Genomic DNA, 23,789 nt, shown 5'->3' on the forward strand with positions numbered 1-23,789 from the left:
TGCTCTGTTTTGTCTATACGGATTGTTGAGTATTTGGTAGCGTTTGGTTTGTGAGGTTGTAGAGTCATCCCTTTTAGGTGCAGCTTGTGAGCATGGATCCACAGCAGCATGGCAACCAGCGATATACATCCCCTGTGCTGGTTCCAGAGGGAAGGTCACATGTGGAACAGCACATCGACACCAAAGTTCCAGAACCAGTTCTCGATCGGACTTCACTGGTATGTTGGTCTGAAATATTTTATGGTTGTTTGCATTTCGGTCTCCAGCATCGAGCCTATAAAACAGGTTTATTATTGTGTTGCATATTGTTGCGGATCTCAGCGCCGGCCTTTTCCCCTTACCAAGGGGGGATTAGTTCCCTTGTCTTTTACTAGCCGACGGGACCCGGGACCTATGACGTCACTCCTGGACAGCGCGAAGTAGGGTCGTAGGACTAATCACTAATACCTAAGTACTCGCGCCGCCCAGAAACGAGGAAATAAGCCTCGCCCGAATCACGGGTGTTGGTGGATACGCCGAGCGGTAGCGAACCCGTGACCCGAGCCGTTATCAATGACTAAAACCCGATCCGAGCGGTTCGTAATCGTGCCACGCTTACCCAATGGAGGAAATCACTGAAACGGTCGAATTTGGGAATAGAGGAATAACACGATTTATTTACACTTTGTACAATAAGAAGAAGAAGGATACACAGTGCAGCCTTAAGCAGTCTTAACTTATCCCAAGACAAACGGGCCCGTTCACACACAGACACTCGCACGGGGATTGCAGACGAACAGGTCGATGGTCCAGGGATGGCGTCCAGGCAGCTCGCTCTCCGGTCCCCAACTCGCACCGCGAAGTAGATGAACAGACGGCAGGAGCTCTCTCCGTGTCGTTTGGCGTGCACGGGATTATTACAGGGCGAACGGTAGGCTGGCTTTGGCGGTTACACTTGCGGCTGCGTATGTAATAAACGGACAGTTCAATACGCGCTTCTCAATGCGCTTCTCAATCAATGCCTCAAAACTGTCATGTGCACGCCGGTCCCCTCAATGCTCCAACAAGGGCTTGGCTTCAGTTCTCTCCAACACAGTTCTCTGTAAGCGCCTCTCCCTTCTCACAACTCAACTCAGAACTGCGCATCCCTTCTCATCTCTCAACTCAGTCCTCGTACCAGTCCTCTCAATACAGCCAGTCCTCCTCTCATCAGTCCTTCTTGCAAGTCCTTCACAGTCCTTTTACAAAGCGCAATTCGTTGCAGTCCTCTCAGCACGCCCTTTCCCCACGAGTCCTCTTCCAGCCAGTCCTGTCGCATGAGTCCTTTTAAGGGCAGTCCTGCTGGCAAGTCCTCTCCCCACGAGTCCTGTTCGGGGGCTTTGTGTGAAGACTTATATAGCCTTGCCCAGCGAACCCTCTCAAACTTACTCGATGCGTCGTGCCACGCCCTATCAAGCCATGCCCTCTCAGCCCTGGTTGGCTGTTGCCCTTACCGTCACCGCCTCTGATGTGCTGCTTGACGCGGCCACACCTCGACCCTCGCGCTCCGCCCTCTTTTCAGGCCTACCTCGTGGTTACCCGACTAGTTTGAGCGAGCAAAAGGCAGCTAATGCTGCTGGCAGCCAAAGCACCACACACAGATGGATCAGCCAAAATGGGGTGCTGGATCGAGTTTGCCCATTGATGAAAATGAAGGGTGGCCACAAAATGAAAAGGACCTAAGCTCAATTCTTTACACAACACAGATGTCACTAGGGAAATGGCCTACTCTTCTTACACATACTATGACATAACTAATTCTAATGGGCCTACGTGTTGCTTGTGGACTAACTATGGGGGGCAAACCTTTAACCTTTAATGATGTTATATGTACAATCTCAAAACCGCAACAACATATTATCGATTCCATTTTGGCATTAGCCAGAGACTGTTTTTGTAGAATGCTTTAAAATCTAACAATGAAAATTATTGCATTGACTTACATCAATGATTACCTCTGCCAACAAAGGTGGATGGAGGTTATGTTTTCACCCCTGTCTGTCTGTTTGTCTGTCCGTTTGTTTGTTTGTGAACAAGATATCAAAAAACGTTGCGGACGGATTCGGACGAAATTTGGCAGAGAGGTAGCATATGTGACAAGGACGAAATGATTAGATTTTGGTGAAGATCTGGATTCGGATCCCGCTACTATAATTTTTAAGTGATTCTTCACCATTGGGAGATAGGGCCATAAACGATACGTAGCAGGATATCTCAAAAAGTTACAGATGGATTTGGCCGAAACTTTGTGGACAGGTTGTGTGTGTGACAAAGAAGAATCGATTCAATTTTGGTGAAGATCTGAATATGGATTCGGATATGAGAATTATTTAATTTTTGAAATGCTTGTTCACCTTTGAGAGAGGGCCAAAAACGATACGAAGCGGGATATCTCAAAAGGTTATGGATGGATTTGGACGAAACTTGGTGGACGGGTTGTGTGTGTGACAAGGAAGAATCGATTCAATTTTGGTAAAGATTCGGATCTGGATCCGGCTTGTAGAATTTTTAGTGATTATTTACCATTGAGTGATATGGCCAACCAGGCGAAGGTATGCCCTCTACTGAGTGCCGTTCTAGTTACCCTGTGCTCGCGAAGCGAAAAGCGAGGTTAAGCATTTAGTTACGTACGTACATGTGTGTGCCATGTCTGCATTTAAAAAAAACTCATTTTCTCGGCAACCGTTGGTCCGATTGACATGAAATTTTCACCATCGGAGGGCCTCCTCCTGTAGAATATTTTAATGATAATTATGACGTCATAGGTCACGTGGTACAGGCGCCACCTTGAAAAAAGTTACACCTCTATCTCCCAAACCGCTCAATGGAAAAAATGGAAACATGGCGCATTGTCAAGTACTCACCATGGGGAGTAAGATATGTTGATGATGATGTCATCGGTGCCTTAATTATGACGTCATAATTTGACAAGTACAACACTTGATCTGATCAGGATGAAAAAAACAAAATTCCTCTGCAACTGTTAGTCTGATTTGCACGAAATTTTCAGAATATGAGCGGCTCCTCCTGTGGAATTTTAAAAATGATAATTATGACGTCATGTCACGTGGTACAGGCGCCATCTTGGAAAAATCGAAAAAAGGTTGCACCTCTATATCTCCGAAACCGCTCCATGGAAAAAACTGAAACATGGCTCATTGTCAAGTGTTCCGATTGGGGAATAAGATATGTTAATGATGATGTCATCGGTACTTTAATTATGACGTCATAATTCGACAAGTACAACGCTTGATTCGATCAGTATGAATTTTTTTTCTCTGCAATTCTTGGCCCAATTGACACTAAATTTTCACCATAGGAGGGCCTCCTGTATAATATTTTAATGATTATTATGACGTCATAGGTCACGTAGTACAGGTGCCATCTTGGAAAAACTTCGCACCTCTATATCTCTGAAACCACTCTGTGGATAAAATTGAGACCTGGCTCATTGTCACCGACTCCCCATGGGGAATAAGATATGTTAATGATGTCATCGGTGCCTTCGTTATGACATCATAATTCGACAAATACAACACTTATCCATCCGATCATTATTTAAAACATTTCAGCAACTGTTGGTCTGATGGACACGAAATTTTCACCATAGGAGTGGCTCCTCCTTTAGAATATTTTAATGATAATCATGACGTCATAGGTCATGTGTTACAGGCGCCATCTTGGAAAAACGTTGTACATCTATATCTCCAAAACTGCTCTATGCAAAAAATTGAAACGTGGCTCATTGTAAATAACTCCACTCCAATCTATGCAACAATTATTTCGAGAATATAAATTTATGATATCATCGCTCACGTGGTCTGGCAGCCATATTGGATCAAAAAAAAAGAAACGGTCAAAAACAGAAGAGTTTGCTCACACCAAGTTGACTGTGCAGGTTAAGTATTCTATGAATACCATCTAGTTTTAATAGCAATCTCAATGTCAATATCATTGTTCCGTGTGATTGCGAGTTTAATTGTTCGTTGAGGCTTTTTCTACTTGATAAAGGTAAACAGCAGATTTTGTAAATTACAAGGAAGTTTTACTCTGAGTTGCTTAGGTCTACTCTCTGTCTGACAGTATTTCTTAACCATCCACATAAACTTGACGAGAGAGAGAGAGAGAGAGAGAGAGAGAGAGAGAGAGAGAGAGAGAGAGAGAGAGAGAGAGAGAGAGAGAGAGAGAGAGAGAGACACAGAGACAGAGACAGAGACAGAGACAGAGACAGAGACAGAGACAGAGACAGAGACAGAGACAGAGACAGAGACAGAGACAGACAGACAGAAAAAAAAAAAAAAAAAAAAAAAAGACAGACAGAAAGAAACAAAGAAAGAAAGAAAGAATATGAATGAATGGTTGCAGATCGTGTAATTTTCTGGGGCAGTGGCTGTGCCGCTGATGCAGTGCCCCCCTATAGGTTAGAGCAGGAATGTTAAATTTGTTCAGGGTGCTGTCGATAGCTCCTCTGCTCTTTGCGGAGGACATCGAAGGGACAGCACACACATTGATGCCTCATCCTGCATGTGAAACATCAATATGACAGTTTATACCTGCGTCGGTTTCAAACCCAGGCTAGACAGCTCAGAAGTGAGTGTGCAGACCTCTAGGCTATCCTACCATCCCAATGACTGTTGAATGAAAGGGAAACAGAGAGACTGAACGAAAAGGAAGCTTGATGGAACCTACTACTACAACTGCTGCAAGTGAGTGTGACGATTTCTATTAGTCCATCGATCCGATGTTGTTTGCTAAGCCCCGCACACCCAGTAACAACTGTGGCCACAAACAATTGAAGACAGGCAGCAGAAACTCTTAAGTTTGACTAAGCTACTTGCCAGAAAGTTAGGAACAATTACTGAAACCACCTGCAAAGGTTCTGAATTACACAAAAAGGTTTGTATTTAAATTATGGGAGGGAAGAGTGAATATACTATCGAAGGACAGGCGAAAGTATCGATCACTTAGTCCTATGGTAGCTCTAAAAAGGGCTGTTTGTTTGATAGCGAGAGCTGGTACGTTGGCATGGCAACCGGAGCACCAAAGCAAAGGACCAGTTCTGAAATTCTGAAGCGAGTATTTGGCTATATTACAGGTTTATTTACTTCTTTCGTATGCTACACATGGTTGCTCGTAGCATCATTTGCTGAAGATGCAGCTCTGCCACTGATACAATGCCCACTGTAGGTTACAGCAGGAAGTTGTAATTTGTTCAGGATGCCGGCGATAGCTCGCCTCCTCTTCGTGAAAGGCCCATGAGATATTTAACGTCCACCAACTAATGGTGTCAGACGGGATGCCTAGTTTAACGTCCATCCAAGGGACGCAGACATATTGATGCCTTTTGGTAATAAAAAAATAAAGAATATTCAGTGGAGGTCTTCACTTGTGAACAAGAGCATCAAGTTACAGTACCAAACTGCTTACAAAAGTACCAGGCTATGCTACTCCAATTTAATAAACGATTCTAGTGAAACATTTGTCTTCTGTCCCTTCAGTTGACAGTTTCGTTAAATTTTCAGTAACACACACACATCTCGTTTTTTCATTTCTGTTCCTCACAATTCTATCTGTCTCTCTTACACACACACACACACACACACACACACACACACACACACACACACACACACACACACACACACACACACACACACACACACACACACACACCTTGTTTTTTATTTTTGTTTCTCACAATTCTATCTCTTATGATTTTCAATCCTTATTTCTCTTATTCAATTCTTATTTAAAAATGCATTTAATTAATTGTACAGTATCGGTTGTTCCTAAACTTAAATATAAATAATTTAAAGGATTGTTGTAAATGATGTTAATTTCACAACATCCCAGATTTAGCTTTATTTAAATATTGTAAACATCAAAACGTAGTTTCTCCACCTAAAGCAAGAACCTTAACCTGTAAGCAATTGACTCGTTTCCCGACTGCATGGATCATCAGCTGGGCAACGTTCTTCCTCGTGGTTTCGATCCTTTCAGCTCAGGACCTCTCCAAACGGCGGATCCACATCAATAGATGATACATCAGTAGATCCACAACCTCAGTTGCGTCCAGGCAGTCAGTCAACCCATCAATGCAACATCACTTGTTCCAACTTTACTCGCAATAGGATTTAATGTAACCATTTAATGATTTAATTTTAATAATAGGATTTACACACACACACACACACACACACACACACACACACACACACACACACACACACACACACACACACACACACACACACACACACACACGTACACAGTTAACAGTGTTTGCGGCCTTGGCAATGGAAAGTCACTCCTGTCTCTTCAGCCACGTTTGTCACTATTTGTACACACGTAGGCAGCACCCGATGGCATTTTGCCCTAAAATACAATATTGCTAGAAATTCAATCAGTTATAAATCAGAATATTGTCAAACCAATGAAATCAAACAGAAGATCAGTGACAGCTTTTCATTTGTGTTCACACACTCGGTGCATCTTTTGTGGTAGCCAATATGGCCGCCAGTACACTTCCGGTGGTGTCAAAATAGATACGCGATTCAGTATTGAGCATCCAATCCAATTGATGTAGGGATCAGTAGGTGTACTGTACGTCATATTTCCAATCCCTTTGTGCACCGGCACAAAATCTAAAAACTTTTTCCGCGGGAAAAAAATGTTAACTCTAAATTACGAGGCGTAAATATAAATTTTGTCAGTACTCTGCTGAAGGCGTTAAGTTGAAAAAAGGTAAATAGAATGAGTGCAAATGGAAGACAAAGTGTACATAGTTGTGGGAATGCTTCAAGAGGGTAACTCTGCATAGTGTAGCGATAGTTATTTCCGTTATTGCATGAATTAGCATAAGCGTGAAGTAACTTAATTGTGATATAGAAATGTGTAGAAAGCTCTCGTCCTTTCCTAAAGTGTCTAAAAACTGCTTCCACTGAATCCTTTTTTTTATGTTTCGTCCCTTCATAATCTGTCTTTGTGTGATTTTAAAAGGCCATCAGGCAGCAGTTTAGGCAGGAAACTATGCGACCACCACACCACCATCAGCACCATCTAGTTAAGAGGTTACAGAGGGTTGCCCTACCCACAGATTAGACCAATGGCAGCTGGGAGGGGCTATAGTGGTGTCATAGATGCGGTGGGGGCAGTACAAACGAGAAAAGGGGCAGTACAAACTGCAGAGGGAAAGACCAAGAAGGCCTCATTAAGGAAACCCCTTGCGAGATGAGATGCAAGGGGTTCTCCATGGCTCGACACATTTTCCTGCCAAAGTCTTTCGCCACGGCCGCACTGCAGGCCACACCCTCTTCCCCCTCGAGCCGGCTTTGTGTCTGTGGCAGGAACTGTCCCTAAAACTCCATGTCTCCACCTGGAACTGAGCTGCGTCTTCTGGAGGGCCAGTCAACAGTATTTCTGTCCTGTCAATCTCTCTCGGCTCCAGTGCATTCAGACAGTATTTACATCCTTTGACTTTTTCACATTTTGTTGTTGCAGCCTATATTGAAAATGGATTAAATTGAGATTTTTTTTGTCACTGATCTACACACACTACCCCATCATGTCAAAGTGGAATTTTTTTCTCTCAAATTTTTTTACAATTAAATAAAAAATGAAAATCTGAAATGTCTTGAGTAAATATCCCCTCAAAAAATTCCATCTCTTTCAGTGCCTCTTTTCTACATTCCCTAAACTCTCCTGCACTCCATCCTCCCTCCAGCGTCCTTAAATGTATTTTTGACTCGAAGGTCACAAGAAACTCATTTTGCAATAAATGTTCGTTTCCCATTAATCGTACACTTTCTAAAATCCAATCTCACCCCTCCCCTCCAAATCTTCCCCATAACCCCTCCCATCCAAATCTTCCCCAACACCCCTCCCCTCCAAATCTTCCCCCTTGCCACTCCCCTCCTAATCCTCCCCATCACCCATCCCTTTCAAATCTCCCCCCTTTCCCCTTCTCTCCTAAACTCCCCCCACACCCCTCCCCTCCAAGACTCCCCCTCACCCCTCCCCTCCTTGACTCCCCCCTCACCGCTCCCCTCCAAATCTCCCCCATATCGCATCCCTTTCAAATCCCTCCTCTTGTCCCTTCCCTCCTAAACTCCCCCCTCGCCCCTCCCCTTCAAATCTCCCCACCCTCATTTCTTCTCAATTTCCCCCCTCTCACTCCCCCTCCTCAAAGCGTCCTCCCCACTTCTTCCCTCTTCCAACTCTCACCTCCATCTCCCCCAACCTTCTGCCTTGCTCTTCCCCCTCCTCAAATAACACCTCATTGTGCCTCACCCAATCACCATCAAACCTTTTGTCCGCCCCATCCTTCCCTTTCTCCGAGCTATTCTGAAATCTCTGACACACCTTCAACACCTCTCCCTACCTCTTCCACCTCTTCCACATCTTACCCTACCCCTCCTCCCCCCTGTTCTGTATCCGATGCTCCCCCTTCCTCTTTCTTCATTAACGGTATGGACCTCAAACATCTGGGGCCTTCGTTCAAACTCAACTGATCTCTCCATACAGGTTGCTTCTGTCAAACCAGATGTGATCTGCTTAACAGAAACTTTCCTCCTTCATGATATCTCTGATTCCTTAGTAGCTCTCCCAGGTTACTCCCTCCTCCGGTATGATAGACCTGAGCCTCGTCCTGGAGGTGGGGTTGCTATCTTTATCAAAAACTCTCTTCCTCACTCGCCCTGCACTGCACTCTCTCCACCTCACCCCCAGGAATACCTCTGGCTACGGCTTCCCCTTCTCTCCCACCTCTTGTTCATATGTGTGTTGTACCGTCCACCAAACAGTGATGACTCCATCTACATCTCGCTGTCTGATAATATGGACCAACTTCTGTCTACTCATCCTAACACTCTCTCCCTCATATGTGGTGATTTCAATTGTCACCATGCCAGTTGGCTGGGTGTGGGTACCACTCTCACCAGCCATGGCTCCTCAGCAAAGGACTTCTGCGACTCACTGGGACTGACACAATCTGTCAATTTCCCGACCCGGATCTCAGTCAACGGAGCATCTTCTCTTCTGGACTTGGTTATGACTAACTTCCCTGAAAATGTCTACTGCTCTTCTTCTGCTCCAATCGGCTCATCTGATCATGTGCTTGTTAAAGTGGACATCTCTCTGACCATTCTCAGGGAGCCTCCTCAGCGTCGACGAGTCTGGCATTTCACTCAGGCCAACTGGCACGGTCTTCAAGCAGCCATCAATCATCTGGACTGGTCTCCCATCTCTACCACCTCTGACATCAACTCATCCTGGGAATTCTTCCAAAGTAAATTGCTCTCTCTCATGCACAGATTTATCCCATCTCGTCTTCAGTTGTCATACCCTTCCTCCCGTCCATGGTACACGGAATCTTGTGGTGAGGCTGTTGCCCAGAAACAACTTGCCTTCGTCTCCTGGAAAGCAAATCCAACGGAAGGAAATCTCTTTTCCTTTCACAAAGCCCGAAACAAGTGTGTGTCCATGTTGGAACCCATCTGTGGATCGGTCCCATCGGCCGATGGGTCTGACCCGTTTGGCGACCCATCTGTGGATGCACGAGAAATGACAATGCAGACCCATCGGCCGATGGGTCTGCGCCATCTGCGGATGTGTTGTTCACCTTGAAGGAATGTGTATGCATCAATGGTGAATGAGTTAACCTAACCCTAACCCTAACCCTAACCCTAACCCTAACCCTAACCCTAACCCTAACCCTAACAACTAACCCTAACCCTAACCCTAACCTAACCCTAACCTAACCCTAACCTAACCCTAACCCTAACAACTAACCCTAACCCTAGCCCTAACCCTAACCCTAATTGAAGATTGAATAAAAAAAGATTGAATAATAATGATTGAAGAGCACCATTCTGTCAACACATTCGTTCAAGGTGAACAACACATCCGCAGATGGCGCAGACCCATCGGCCGATGGGTCTGCATTGTCATTTCTCGTGCATCCACAGATGGGTCGCCAAACGGGTCAGACCCATCGGCCGATGGGACCGATCCACAGATGGGTTCCAACATCCACCCTCAGGAGAGCCAGGAAGCAATATCTCTCCGTTCTCAAGACCGAACTCTCTTATCTGTCTCCCTCTTCCAAATCCTGGTGGTGTCTGGTCAAATCTGTTTCTGGTGTTTGTTCCCCCTCCATCCCCTCCCTTATTACCTCAAACGGCGACACAGCTGACTCCGCACGTGAAAAAGCTGAATGCCTCAACTCTGTGTTTGCCTCTAAATCTTGTGTCCCAAACCCATCCCTCTCTGTACCCACCGTACCCAGTCATACCCAGCTGCTCCTAGACTCCGTGTCCTTTCCTCCTGACAAGGTGGAAAAGTTTCTGTCAACCCTCGACTCTGATTCTGCAACTGGACCTGACGGAATCAGCCCACGGGTCCTAAAATCCTGTTCTTCCGCTCTTTCACTCCCTCTCTCTGTTCTCTTCACCCTCTCATTTGCTCAAGGTCAACTGCCATCTACTTGGAAATCAGCCAACATCACCGCTTTGCACAAAAAAGGTGCAAAAACAGATCCTAGCAACTACAGACCAATCAGCCTTCTCCCAATTATCAGCAAAGTCATGGAATCCATCATTGCTTCGGATATGAAATCTTTCCTCTTCTCCAATGGCTTGATCTCTGATCATCAATTTGGTTTCAGACCAGGTCACTCTACTCTGGACATGCTGCTTCTGCTGTCTCAACAATGGATGGAGGTCCTCAATGCCAAACAGGAAATTAGAGCTGTCTCCCTCGACATATCATGTGCCTTCGATACGGTCTGGCACACCGCTCTGCTCACCAAACTCTCCTCCTTTGGTATCCATGGAAATCTCCATGCATGGCTGGCGGACTTCCTCTCTCGTCGTAGTCAACGTGTGGCCCTGAACGGGGGGTTTCTCTCATCTCCTCTTCCTGTTCAGGCTGGAGTTCCCCAAGGCAGTGTTCTGGGCCCTGTGCTTTTTCTGGTCTTCATCAATGATCTCTCTGACTCTCTTGAAAATCCTCTCTATCTCTTTGCTGATGACTCCACTCTCTGCCGCTCCATTCCTCATCCCTCAGATCGGCAGTCTGCAGCCTCCTCACTCTCTGCAGACCTGGACAAAATCACAGACTGGGCAAACAAGTGGAACATGTCTTTCAATCCTGACAAATCTCACACTCTTACGATGTCTCTCCGAAAAGACTGACTGGAGAACCCTCCCATCTACTTTCTGAATAATCCTCTCCAAGAAGTTCTGTCACTCAAGCTTTTGGGTCTCACTATCTGCCATGATCTTTCCTGGGAAAACCACATTTCCAAGCTGGCCTCCAAAGCCAGTCGCCGACTGGGCATCCTCCGTCGTGCGAAGTCCTTCCTTGGCACACCTGAGCTCCTCACCACATACAAGGCTTTCATCCGCAGCTCAATGGAATACTGCTCTCCCCTCTGGGCTGGTGCTCCTTCCTCACACCTAGCTCGTCTTCACGCTGTTGAAACCAAAGCGTTCAGAATCATTGGAATCTCCCGCGATGACACTATCTCTGAGGGCCTTTCACTTACTCACCGCAGGCAGGTTGGTGGTCTTTCCGTCTTCTACCGACCCCTCTCCGGCCTTGCTCCCCCAGCTCTCTCTGGGCTCTGTCCCCCAAATATTCCTGCAGGTCGCACAAGATCTGCCTGCAACCCTCTTATGGTTAAACTGCCAAAATCAAGACTCTCTGCTCACCTTAACTCTTTCATTCCTCTTTTCTCCCACCTCTGGAACAAACTCCCTCACTCTCTTCAATCCCACTCCTCCCTCCAGGTCTTTAAAACGGCTGTTCACCACCATCTCTTATCTTCCCCCATCCAAAACCTTGATCTTTTCTACCCCCGCTAATTTCACCCCAAATCCACTTTTTTGAGGTGACTTTTGTCTTCTTTCCTGGAAGTCCTTGGTGGCCTTGCGTTTTATACCTATCCCTCCTCCCCCAAAGCCCTCTGCCTCCCACACATCTCCCGATGTCCCTGCCCTCAAATGTTGTGTTTGTGTGCTTCCTCCCCTTCTCTCCCCATCTTGTCTACCACTCCCCTTATTATATGTTTTATGTGTCTGTTTGATTTTTTGTGTGATTAATGTTAGCTCTTTCACGAGCCTTGATCTTGTATACAAAATAATAATAATAATAATTGTGCTTGTGTGTTTTTATTATTATTATTATTATTATTATTATTATTTTACTCTTTACATGTCAGGCCTGTCGAGCAGTTGCGACACAAATCATGCACACATGCAGACGGATGCATGAGACAACCCCAGACTTAAATTTCACACAAACATAGCTGCTGAGATTGGGGAAAATGACGTCACTTCCTAGAGCACTCTGGATGCCAGCAACATAATCTTTTCGACTGCTTTTCTCTCTATATTAAGTGAGGTAATTAAGGAGTTTCCTCCTCCACATGGATGCCAACCTTTGGGGATTTTTTTCCATGCCCGATCCTTTGAATGCTGGATGTTGAGAAAGGAAGCAGTAAGTACCATTTTAAAAAGTCTTTGATATGACTTGGCCATGATTCAACCGCCAACCTCCCAGACTCGGAGCTGACGCTCAAACCATTGGACCCCTGAGTCTGGTTTCTTATTATGTGCTTGCCGTCTGTATAATGTAATTGCATTCTAATGATCTCACAGGTGTCTTTTCCCTCAAAGCAGATCACGAGGGTTTTTCAAAAATGTATTATGACAAAGTATTGGCCTATACTAATGAATGACAGATTTTTAGCTTAAATGAAACCTACATACACATATATGCTTATGTAGCGGTTATCGGTAGCATGACACAATTACCCTGCACCGGCCGATGACGCAACCGGCAAGCGGTCACGTGTCCGGACTCGCCCGGGCGTGTTGAGACTTGCCTTTACCGCGCGAACGCTTGCCTTGCATACCACGCCCCGTTGAGAGGCGTGGCTTATCTATTTGCATACCACACCCCGCCTGAGAGGCGTGGCTTTTGTGTGTTGAGTTTCTGATATATATTGCCGCCCGTTCGATGGGCTGATTCAGTGCTTTGGAGTTCGTTTGAGTGAGCTGGGAATAAATAGCTCAGAGAAACCTAATTCCTGGCGTCGTCCATTTTGTCCAATTTTATCGTGCGAGCACAGCTCCCGCAATTGGTGACCCCTTTCTACGAACACGGCGATGGAGTCAGCTGTAGCTTTGAAGCTCCCGGGCTTTTGGGAATCTCACGCGGCCGTTTGGTTTGCTCAAGCGGATTCTCAATTCGCCCTGCGGAACATTACGGAGGACACGTTGCGCTACCACCACGTGGTCTCCGCGCTCAACGCCTCCTCCGCTTCCCGGGTTCTGAGCTTCCTACAGCACCCGCCGAACGCCGACAAATACGGCGCGCTCAAAGACCTACTCCTCGGTGCGTTTCGACTCACGGAGACCGAACGTTCACGACAACTACTCGACCTCCCGGAGCTGGGTGAGGCCCGTCCATCTGAAAGCATGGACCACATGCTTGCTCTTCTCGGTGACCACAGCCCGGACTTCCTTTTCCGCGAGCTGTTCCTCCAGCGGCTACCCGGGCAGGTACGGTTAGCTTTGGCTAATTCGCCCATCACGGACCCTCGCGCCCTGGCCAAGGAGGCCGATAAATTTTGCTTGGCCAGGCGACACGTCGGAGCGGCCGCCTGGGACCCTGGGCCGACCGAGGCAACGCCCGCGCCACGACCGGCGCCTCCAGCGGCCGAGTCAGCGCCACTGGCGGCGGCGGCCGCCACGACGCCCCGTCGACCGAACCCGACGCGACCGCCGGAGCCTCCACCAGAGCGGACCATGTGCTATTACCACGCCAGGTTCGGGCAGAAGGCCAGAGCGTGCCGCCCACCGTGCACTTTCGGCGGGTCGGGAAACTACCAGGCCGGCGCTCGCTGCCTGCCATGAGCGTCGGCCATTCAGGCAGCCTTCTGTTTTTCACGGACACGGAGTCCGGGCGGCATTTTTTGTGTGACACCGGCGCTCAGCTGAGCGTGATACCCGCCTCGGTGGAGGACAAACAGGCCGCGCTTTGCGGCCCCGCTTTGGTCGCCGCAAACGGTTCCTCCATCTGCACCTTCGGTTTGCGCAGCGTCGCATTCTGCTTCGGGGGCCAGCACTTCAGGTGGGACTTCATCACGGCGAACGTGCCCATGGCCTTGCTGGGTGCAGATTTTCTTTGCGCGCATGGGCTTTTGGTCGACGTCAAACGGCGTCGGCTCATCAACGCGGAGACCTTCAGCTCGCTCGCTTGCTCATTGAGCGGCTCCGCTCCGACCAGGCTAGCCTGCGCGCTCCCGGCCGTGGACGATTTCAGCCGCCTACTCGCCGAGTTTCCCGCCCTCACGCAGCCGACGTTTTCGGCCGTCGCCGTCAAGCACGGCGTCGAGCACCACATCCCGACCACAGGTCCACCGCCTCGACCTGGCCAAACTCGCCGTAGCGAAGGCGGAATTCGACGCGCTGGAGCGATTGGGAATTGTGCGGCGCTCGAATAGCGCGTGGGCCTCGCCCCTGCACATCGTGCCCAAACCGAGTGGCGGATGGCGACTATGCGGCGATTACCGCCACCTCAACGACGCCACCACCCCCCGACCGGCACCCGATACCACACATACAGGACTTTTCCGCCCGTTTGGCGGGGCGGGTGATCTTCTCCAAGGTCGACCTCATTCGGGGCTACCACCAGGTAGCTGTCCGGCCGGCCGACGTTCCGAAGACGGCTGTAATTACACCTTTTGGCCTCTTCGAGTTCCTCCGAATGCCGTTCGGCCTTAAGAACGCGGCCCAGTCCTTCCAGCAGCTGATGGACAGTGTGCTGCACGATCTCACCTTTCTGTTCGTCTACCTGGATGACATTCTCATCGCCAGCACTTCCCGGGCGGAGCACCTCGTCCACCTGCGCACGCTTTTTGAGCACCTCGGCCAGCACGTCCTCATCATCAACCCGTCGAAATGCCAGTTTGGCGTAACGGCCGTCGACTTCCTGGGGCACTGCATCACGAAGCGCGGGGCCGTCCCGCTGCCTACCAAGGTGGAGGCAGTCACAAGTTTCCCGTGCCCTCGCTCCATCAAGGCCCTACAGGAATTTTTGGGGATGGTAAATTTCTACCACCGGTTCGTGCCTCGCGCCGCCCAACTCATGCGCCCCCTGTACGAAGCCCTCCGGGGCAAGCCGGCCAAGCACGTTGTCGCCTGGACCACAGAGATGGACGCGGCGTTCACGGGCGCTAAGCTGGCCCTCGCCAACGCGACCATGCTGGCGCACCCGGCGATCGACGCACCCATCGCCCTCACCATGGACGCTTCCGACTACGCGGTGGGCGCCGTGCATGAACAGTGGGTGAACGGAGCTTGGCACCCGCTGGCCTTCTTCAGCCGGCAGCTTCGCCCTAACGAGCGCAAGTATAGCGCTTTCGACCACGAGCTCCTCGGCCTTTACCTGACTGTTCCCCACTTCCGCCATCTTTTGGAGGGCCCGCCCGTTCACGGCGTTTGTGGACCACAAACCCCTGGTCTTTGCCATGGCCAAGGTTACGGAGCCGTGGTCAGCCCGCCAGCAGCGCCACCTCTCCGCCGTGTCCGAATTTACGACGGACATCCGGCACGTCGCGGGCAAGGACAACGCTGTGGCCGATTGCCTCTCCCGGTCTGGCGCGAACGCCGTCCACCTGGGTGTGGACTTCACCTGCATGGCGGCCAACCAGACCGCCGACCCCATGGTGCAAGCCCTCCGGACAGCGGACACAGGCCTGCGGATGGCCGACGTCCCCTTCGAGGACACAGGCACAGTTCTCCTGTGCGACGTCTCCCTGGGCCAACCTCGCCCCATCGTGCCCACCGGATGGCGGCGGCACATTTTTGACGCCCTCCACGGCCTTTCCCACCCGGTCCGGAAAGCATCACAGAAGCTCGTGGCAGCGAAATTCGTCTGGCACAGGCTCAGTAAAGACGTCCGCGACTGGGCCAATGCCTGTGTCGCCTGCCAGCGCGCGAAGGTCCACCGGCACACCCAGGCCCCGTTGGCACCATTCGACGTGCCCGCGCGGCGCTTCGACCACGTCAATGTGGACCTGGTGGGACCCCTTCCCTCCTCGCGGGGCTTCACCCACCTCCTCATAATGGTGCATAGGACCACCAGGTGGCCGGAGGCTGTCCCGCTGGCATCAACAACATCCGCCGACGTGGCGCAGGCCTTCATTGGCACCTGGATTGCCCGTTTCGGCGCCCCCTCGGACATCTCCTCCGATAGAGGCCCGCAATTCACCTCCGAGCTTTGGGGCGCAGTCGCCCAGGCCTTGGGTGTCAAGCTTCACCGCACCACGGCCTACCACCCCCAAGCCAACGGCTTGTGCGAGCGGTTCCACCGCTCGATGAAGGCCGCTCTCAGGGCCAGCCTCCAGGACGACGGTTGGGCCGACAGGCTCCCGTGGGTCCTATTGGGCCTCCAAACGGCCCCTAAAGAGGACCTCCAGGTTTCCACCGCCGAGCTGGTCTACGGCCAGCCACTGCGCGTGCCGGGCGAATTCATCCCTGATGCTACCTGCCCGCCCGATGCTACCTCCCTGATGCTACCTCCCTGACGATGCTACCTCCCTGATGCTACCCGCGGCTCGCCAACGCTTGGTCCTCCAGGAGGCCGCCAGGAGATTTGCCCCCGTGCCCACGTCCCACCATGGCTGCCCCCAACCCCTCGTACCCCCAGCACTTCGCACTGCGGAGTACGTTTTTAGCCGGCACGACGCACACCGGGGACCGCTCCGGCACCGTACGATGGACCTTTCCGGGTCCTGAAGAGGGACGACAAGTCGTTCACCATCGACATCGGCGGCAAGGCGGACCGCATCTCCGTGGACCGCTTCAAGCCAGCCCATTTGGACCTCGACCAACCTCCACGGTTGGCCCTTCCTCCATGTCGGGGCCGTCCCCCGTCAACCAGGCCCCCCGCCCGACCATCCACCGCCCCGCCACCCACCACCCCCACACGAATCGTCAGGGGTCGTTTCGGCCGGGTCATCAAGACCCCCCTCAAACTGACTCTCCCGGTGCATGTTAATTCTGGGGGGGCGCGTGTAGCGGTTACCGGTAGCATGACACAATTACCCTGCACCGGCCGATGACGCAACCGGCGAGCGGTCACGTGTCCGGACTCGCCCGGGCGTGTAGAGACTACTTTTACCTGGCGAACGCTTGCCTTGCATACCATGCCCCGTTGAGAGGCGTGGCTTATCTATTTGCATACCACGCCCCGTCTGAGAGGCGTGGCTTTTGTGTGTTGAGTTTCTGATATATATTGCCGCCCGTTCGATGGGCTGATTCAGTGCTTTGGAGTTCGTTTGAGTGAGCTGGGAATAAATAGCTCAGAGAAACCTAATTTCTGGCGTCGTCCATTTTGTCCGATTTTATCGTGCGAGCACAGCTCCCACACTTATACCATTTAACTCCTTTCACAAAGTAACGGATTTTAGTAAAATAGAGCATTGCTCAGCAATCACGTTTTTGTACAAAGATGTTATCAATGCGAAGCAAATGGCATGAAGGCATTGTACTCATGTACACTGAAAATGCCCCTCATTATGCCAAGGTTGTCTAATGTGTTGAGAGTTTGAGCATGGGTTGAGTCCCTTGAAGTTCACCCTCGACTGCTTTCAATCAATAAAGAATCACCCAGGTTGAGGCAGGGCGTATGCAGAATGGCCGATTGAAAATTGATGCGTTTCTCATGGTCATGATTTTACTATCATTCATGATTATTGGGTATGGTATGTCTGATATGTCTGCAAAAAGGCTCGATGCTGAGTATCGCAACACACTGGTTGAATCACTTTATACAGATGTATAATGTCAATCATGTGGAGTTTTGCACTTTTTAAATAACTTCTGAAACGATGCTTCACCATGTTTCCTGAGAGCAAACGCAGTGACACAAGGGATCTCCAGCCCCCAATAAGTTCCATGTTTAGCTCTCATCAAGTAAGATGATTGCATCCTTTGCTTTTTAATGCCAGGGAGTGCTGATGATTTATTGTAAGTCCTGTGGTACTGCAATTGCTGCTGAATATTATTCCATTCATTTGTATTAGCAGTAATTCCAAGAGGCTATCGGTTTAATAAGAGATGTGAAATGTTGATCATGGGTGTGCTCCTCTCTCATGGCAGCATCTGTGCAGTCGGCCCTTGTTGCAACAGCTGCCTTTCAAGACTGTCCTTGAAACACTTGAATCACTTACCTTCTGCTAATCTCTTATGGGCTGGAGCCCCAGCAATTGAAACCTTGAAATACCTTATAATAACTTAATGGTTGTACTCTTACAAAACTAGATGTGCTTTTTACTATCTGATGTGTTCAAATTGCTTTGTATGTGCAGAAAGAAGCAGTTCAAGAATCGACAAGTGGACAGAACGGTATCAATGCTGAATCCAAGAAGACAAAGAGTCCATTGGCCTCACGTAATCTACTGGGTAATTGATGAACGCCGCACATTTTTTTAGCCGCGTCGCAGACGCTGCTCATAGAGTGCCCTCTGCTGTTGTTGTTGTTGTTCTTCTTCTTCTTGTTCTTCTTGTTCTTGCAGAGAAGACAAAACCTCAAAGCTCCACCCATTCTGGGAACCATAGCTCCACCCATTCTGGGAGAGCCTTCATATAAACAAATATCCACCATTTTATTAACTCATAGCTTTGAGGCCTGTTTTGTAGGCCCGTGGTGTCTTCCTCTCTCACACAGTTTTATTTTAAATCAAATTCGATATATCATTTCATTTTTGACAGTCGCTAACATAGTTTTAGACTCGGTTGAAAAAAAACTGGAAGAAAATCTGATGAAAGTTGCCCTTTATAGAACGAAATGAATTCTCAAAGGCCTGTAACTTCAAGTCCATTGAGATGTATATTTTTTAAATCGCGGCATGGTCAATCATACACCGCCCGAAATAAGAGACGGGAAAATGCCGAGATATATTAAAAATTCGTCCATTTGATGACAATCGTCACAATGAAATATTTAATTTATACGTCATCACAATAATGTGGAGAGAGGAGCATAGCTTCGTTCACGTGTCGCCACACACGGGAAATTGCCGAGATATATATTTTTTAAATCGCGGCATGGTCAGTCATACACCGCCTGAAATAACAGACGGGAAAATGCCGAGATATATTAAAAATTCGTCGCCACACACAGGAAATTGCCGAGATATATTTTCACTTTGCACAAAAACAACATCAAGTAATCGAATCAATAGGAATGTCCTGTGCCTATAACATCGACGTTATAGGCAACGCTGCATCTAGGCATTGTGTAACATCGACGCGGCTTTTGTTTTAATTAAAACTTTTTGTACTTGTTTTTACATCATCATGATTGCATCATTGCAAAACAAAATGGAATTTCTAAAAATTGAAAATGAGTACCATATTTTTTGGCGTACAAGTCCATGTTTTCGCCGGAAGTCCGGTCCTCGACTTGTACTTAGAATTGACTTTTCTATGGTTTAATACTTTGAATTGCATAAATGAGATTTTGTTTTGCAAAGTGACATTTTTAGCCGCGTCGCAGACGCTGCTAATAGAGTGCCCTCTGCTGTTGTTGTTGTTCTTCTTGTTCTTCTTCTTGTTCTTGCAGAGAAGACAAAACCTCAAAGCTCCACCCATTCTGGGAACCATAGCTCCACCAATTTTGGGAGAGGCTTCATATAAACAAATATCCACCATTTTATTAACTCGCATAGCTTTGAGGCCTGTTTTGTAGGCCCGTGGTGTCTTCCTCTCTCACACAGTTTTATTTCAAATCAAATTCGATATATCATTTCATTTTTCACAGTCACTAACATAGTTTTAGACTCGGTTGAAAAAAAACGGGAAGAAAATCCGATGAAAGTTGCCCTTTATAGAACGAAATGAATTCTCAAAGGCCTGTAACTTCAAGTCCATTGAGATATATATTTTTACAATCATGGCATGGTCAGTCATACACCGCCCGAAATAACAGACGGGAAAATGCCGAGATATATTAAAAATTCGTCCATTTGATGACAATCGTCACGATGAAATATTGAATTTATACGTCGTCACAATAATGTGGAGAGAGGAGCATAGCTTCGTTCACATGTCGCTACACACGAGAAATTGCCAAGATATATTTCTTTACAATCACGGCATGGTCAGTCATACACCGCCTGAAATAACAGATGGGAAAATGCCGAGATATATAAAAAATTCGTCCATTTGATGACAATCGTCACGATGAAATATTTAATTTATACGTTGTCACAATAATGTGGAGAGAGGAGCATAGCTTCGTTCACGTGTCGCCACACACGGGAAATTGCCGAGATATATATTTTTTTCAATCGTGGCATGGTCAGTCATACACCGCCTGAAATAAAAGACGGGAAAATGCCGAGATATATTAAAAATTCGTCGCCACACACGGGAAATTGCCGAGATATATTTTCACTTTGCACAAAAATAACATCAAGTAATCGAATCAATAGGAATGTCCTGTGCCTATAAAATCGACGTTATAGGCACAGCTGCATCAAGGCATTGTGTAACATCGACGCGGCTTTTGTTTTAATTAAAACTTTTTGTACTTGTTCTGAAATAAATTGTATAATTGTTAATTTTTACAGAGAGAGAGGAATGTAATGTTCTGTCTTTTTGCACCTGAGAAGGTGAAAAAGTTTCTGGCAACACTCGACTCGGACTGCAAATTGACTGGACGGCATCAGCTCACGTGTCCTAAAAACCTGCTCTGCTGCTCCAGCACTTCCCCTATCTGCCCTTTTCATCCTGTCATTTTCCATAGGTCATCTTTCCATCTCCTTGGAAATCAGCCAACATCACAGCATTGAAAGCAGAAAAAGCAGAAAACAGCATAAAAATGTGCAACAGTGGATCTCCTTAACTACAGATCAATTGGTTTACTTCCAATCATCAGCAAGGTCATGAAATCCATCATTGCAGTTGACATGAAATCATTCCTTTTCTCCAACAGCATCATCTCAGATCATCAATTTGGATTCAGAACTGGTCAGTCTACCTTGGACATACTGCTTCTACTCTCCCAACAATGGATAAAGGCCCTCAATATCAAACATGAGATCAAAGCTGTCTCTCTGAAGAGTCTGGCATCCTGCCTTGCTCATCAAACTGTCTGATTATGGAATCCAACTCCACTCTTGGATTACTAACTTCCTCCACTATCGTAGCCACCATTTGGCTCTCAACAGAAACCTTTCTTCTCCTCTCCCTGTCAAGGCTAGAGTACCCCCAAGGCTGAGTTATAGGCCACATCTTATTGCTACTCTTCGTTAATGAAGATTCAATAAACTACTGACTCTGGAAAATCCTCTATCTCTTTGCTGATGACTCCACTCACTGCCATGACATCCCTCATCCTTCTGATAGACAAGTATCAACCTCTTCCCTCTCCTCAGATTTTGCCAAAATCACAATCTGGTCAAATACATGGAATGTCTTTCAATCCTGAGAAATCCCACATACTCACTCTCTCTCTCTGTCTCTGTCTCTGCAAAAGGACTGTACCGAAAACCCTCCCATCGACTTTCTCAACAACCCTCACAAAGAGGTGCAGTCACTCAAACTCTTGTGTCTGACTCTCAGCCATGATCTCTCTTGGGCAAGCCACATTTAAAAGTTGGCCTCAAAAGCAAAAACGCCAACTAGTCACCCAGCCATCGTCATGCAAAGTCCTTCTTTGGCACACCTGAGCTGCTAATCACCTACATGGCTTTCATCCACAGCTTGATGAAGTACTGTTGTCTCGTCTGGGCTGGCACCCCTGCCTCACATCTTGCTCAGCTTGACGCAATAGAAACCAAGGCTTTCAAGATCATTGGAATCCTATCCTGCCTCCCCCCAGGCCCTCTCCCTCCCACACATCTCCCGATGTCCCTGCTCTCAAATGTTGTGTTTGTGTGCTTCCTCCCCTTCTCTCCCCATCTTGTCGACTGCTCCCCTTTTTATATACTTTGTTTGCTTGTTTGTTTGATTTGTTTGTTTGATAAATGTTAGCTCTTTCACGAGCCTCGACTCTGTATACAAAACATAAAAAAATAAAAAATCTCTCGCATTGTAGTTGTCGATGGGCCTATTTCTTCACCATCGCCAACAAGTCAAGATAGGGGTGGTCTCTGTCTTCTTCCACATAATTTCTGGTCTTGCACCCTGTGCCCTCTCTGTGCTTTAGGTATCTGCAGGAAGCATGCAGTCCATCAGCAAACCCCTCCTTGTGAAACTGCCTAAATCCAGAACCACTGCTCACCTCCACTCATTTATTCCTCTTTTTTCCGACCTGTGGAACCACTTTCCACACACTCTTCATTCCCATTCTTCCCTCCAGGTCTTCAAGTCAGCTGTTCACCATAATCTCAAGTCATCCCCCCATCCAAAACCATGATATTTTCTACACCTGTTAAACCACGCCCACCATGACCAAAATCTTTGCCTTTTGTATCCATCTTATCCAACCCTTGTGTTCTCCCCTACCGCTCATCGTTCCCTGCATCCCTTTTTTGTCCATCTCTGTCTACTTTCTCCCTCTGCCCTGCTGTTGGCATTTCCCTTCTCCTGCTGTTCCCTTTGTTACGTTTGTATATATATATATATATATATATATATATATATATATATATATATATCTATCTATATATATGGCATGCCATATATATACAGGTATATATATAGATAGATATATATATATATATATATATATATATATATATATATATATATATATATATATATATATATATATATATATATAATGGTTCTGTGTCCGAGCTCTTGCAGGAGTCTTGACCATGTATTTAATTTAAAAAAAATTAACACGCCACAGAAATCATTGCCTGGAAATTATCGAATAAATGATGAGCATGTACTAACTAACCAATGTATATATATATATATATATATATGTATATATATATATATATATATATATATATATATATATATATATATATATAGATAGATAGATAGATAGATAGATAGATAGATAGATAGATAGATAGATATATATATATATATATATATATATATATATATATATATATATATATATATATATATATATATATACAGTGGAACCTTGACTTACGAGTTTAATCCGTTCCGTGACCGAGCTCGTAAGTCAAATTGCTCGTATCTCAAATCAAATTTCCCCATTGAAATGCATTGAAATGCTATTAATCCGTTCCAGCCCGCCAAAAACCACACCAATTTTTTTTTTAATATACAGTATATATAAAAATATCTCGCGCTTTATATTTCACCTGTATGCAGCATACAAGTTGGCAGGATGGCCTGGACTGGAGGTACGCACACTTGACTCTAAAGTCTAAACTGTCCAGCCTGGGTTTGAATCCCGACCCAGCTATAACCTGTCATGGGTGAATCACAGGCAGGGTGATTCATCAATGGGTGTACCGCTAAACTGGGCACCCAGTTTGCGTCCCATTAGTTGTTGGATGTTAAGGATCTCACCGTGTTTTCCACAAAGAGAAGGCGAGCTATCGCCGGCACTCTGAACAAGTTGACGGCAGAGATACTGTACTTGCACGGCATGATAACCACGTGTCGCACGATCTCTTGTCATGGTCCACAAGATTATCACAGAGAGGTGCAGCTTCCAGCGTTTCGAGATCTGATCCAGGCCTATCCAACGAGACCGGTCCCAGCGTTCTAGGCCCGGTGGTTGTCTCAGACGGACCCGACAACGGCAGTGTTCGTTTTAAC

The 23,789-nt window shown here is 47.3% G+C and overlaps 1 protein-coding gene across 1 annotated transcript in view; it reads left to right on the plus strand.

The window, feature by feature from the left end:
- CORO7 (coronin 7) overlaps nt 1-23,789 on the plus strand; it is a 150,054-nt gene that overhangs the window by 62,518 nt on the left and 63,747 nt on the right. The window contains exons 14-15 of the mRNA XM_068126896.2: nt 78-218; nt 18,398-18,491. Coding sequence (XP_067982997.2) covers nt 78-218; nt 18,398-18,491 — 235 coding nt within the window. The remainder of the gene's footprint in view (nt 1-77; nt 219-18,397; nt 18,492-23,789) is intronic.

Source organism: Myxine glutinosa, chromosome 10 (genome assembly GCF_964187855.1).
Source record: "Myxine glutinosa chromosome 10, kmMyxGlut1.1, whole genome shotgun sequence".
Classification (NCBI taxonomy): domain Eukaryota; kingdom Metazoa; phylum Chordata; class Myxini; order Myxiniformes; family Myxinidae; genus Myxine; species Myxine glutinosa.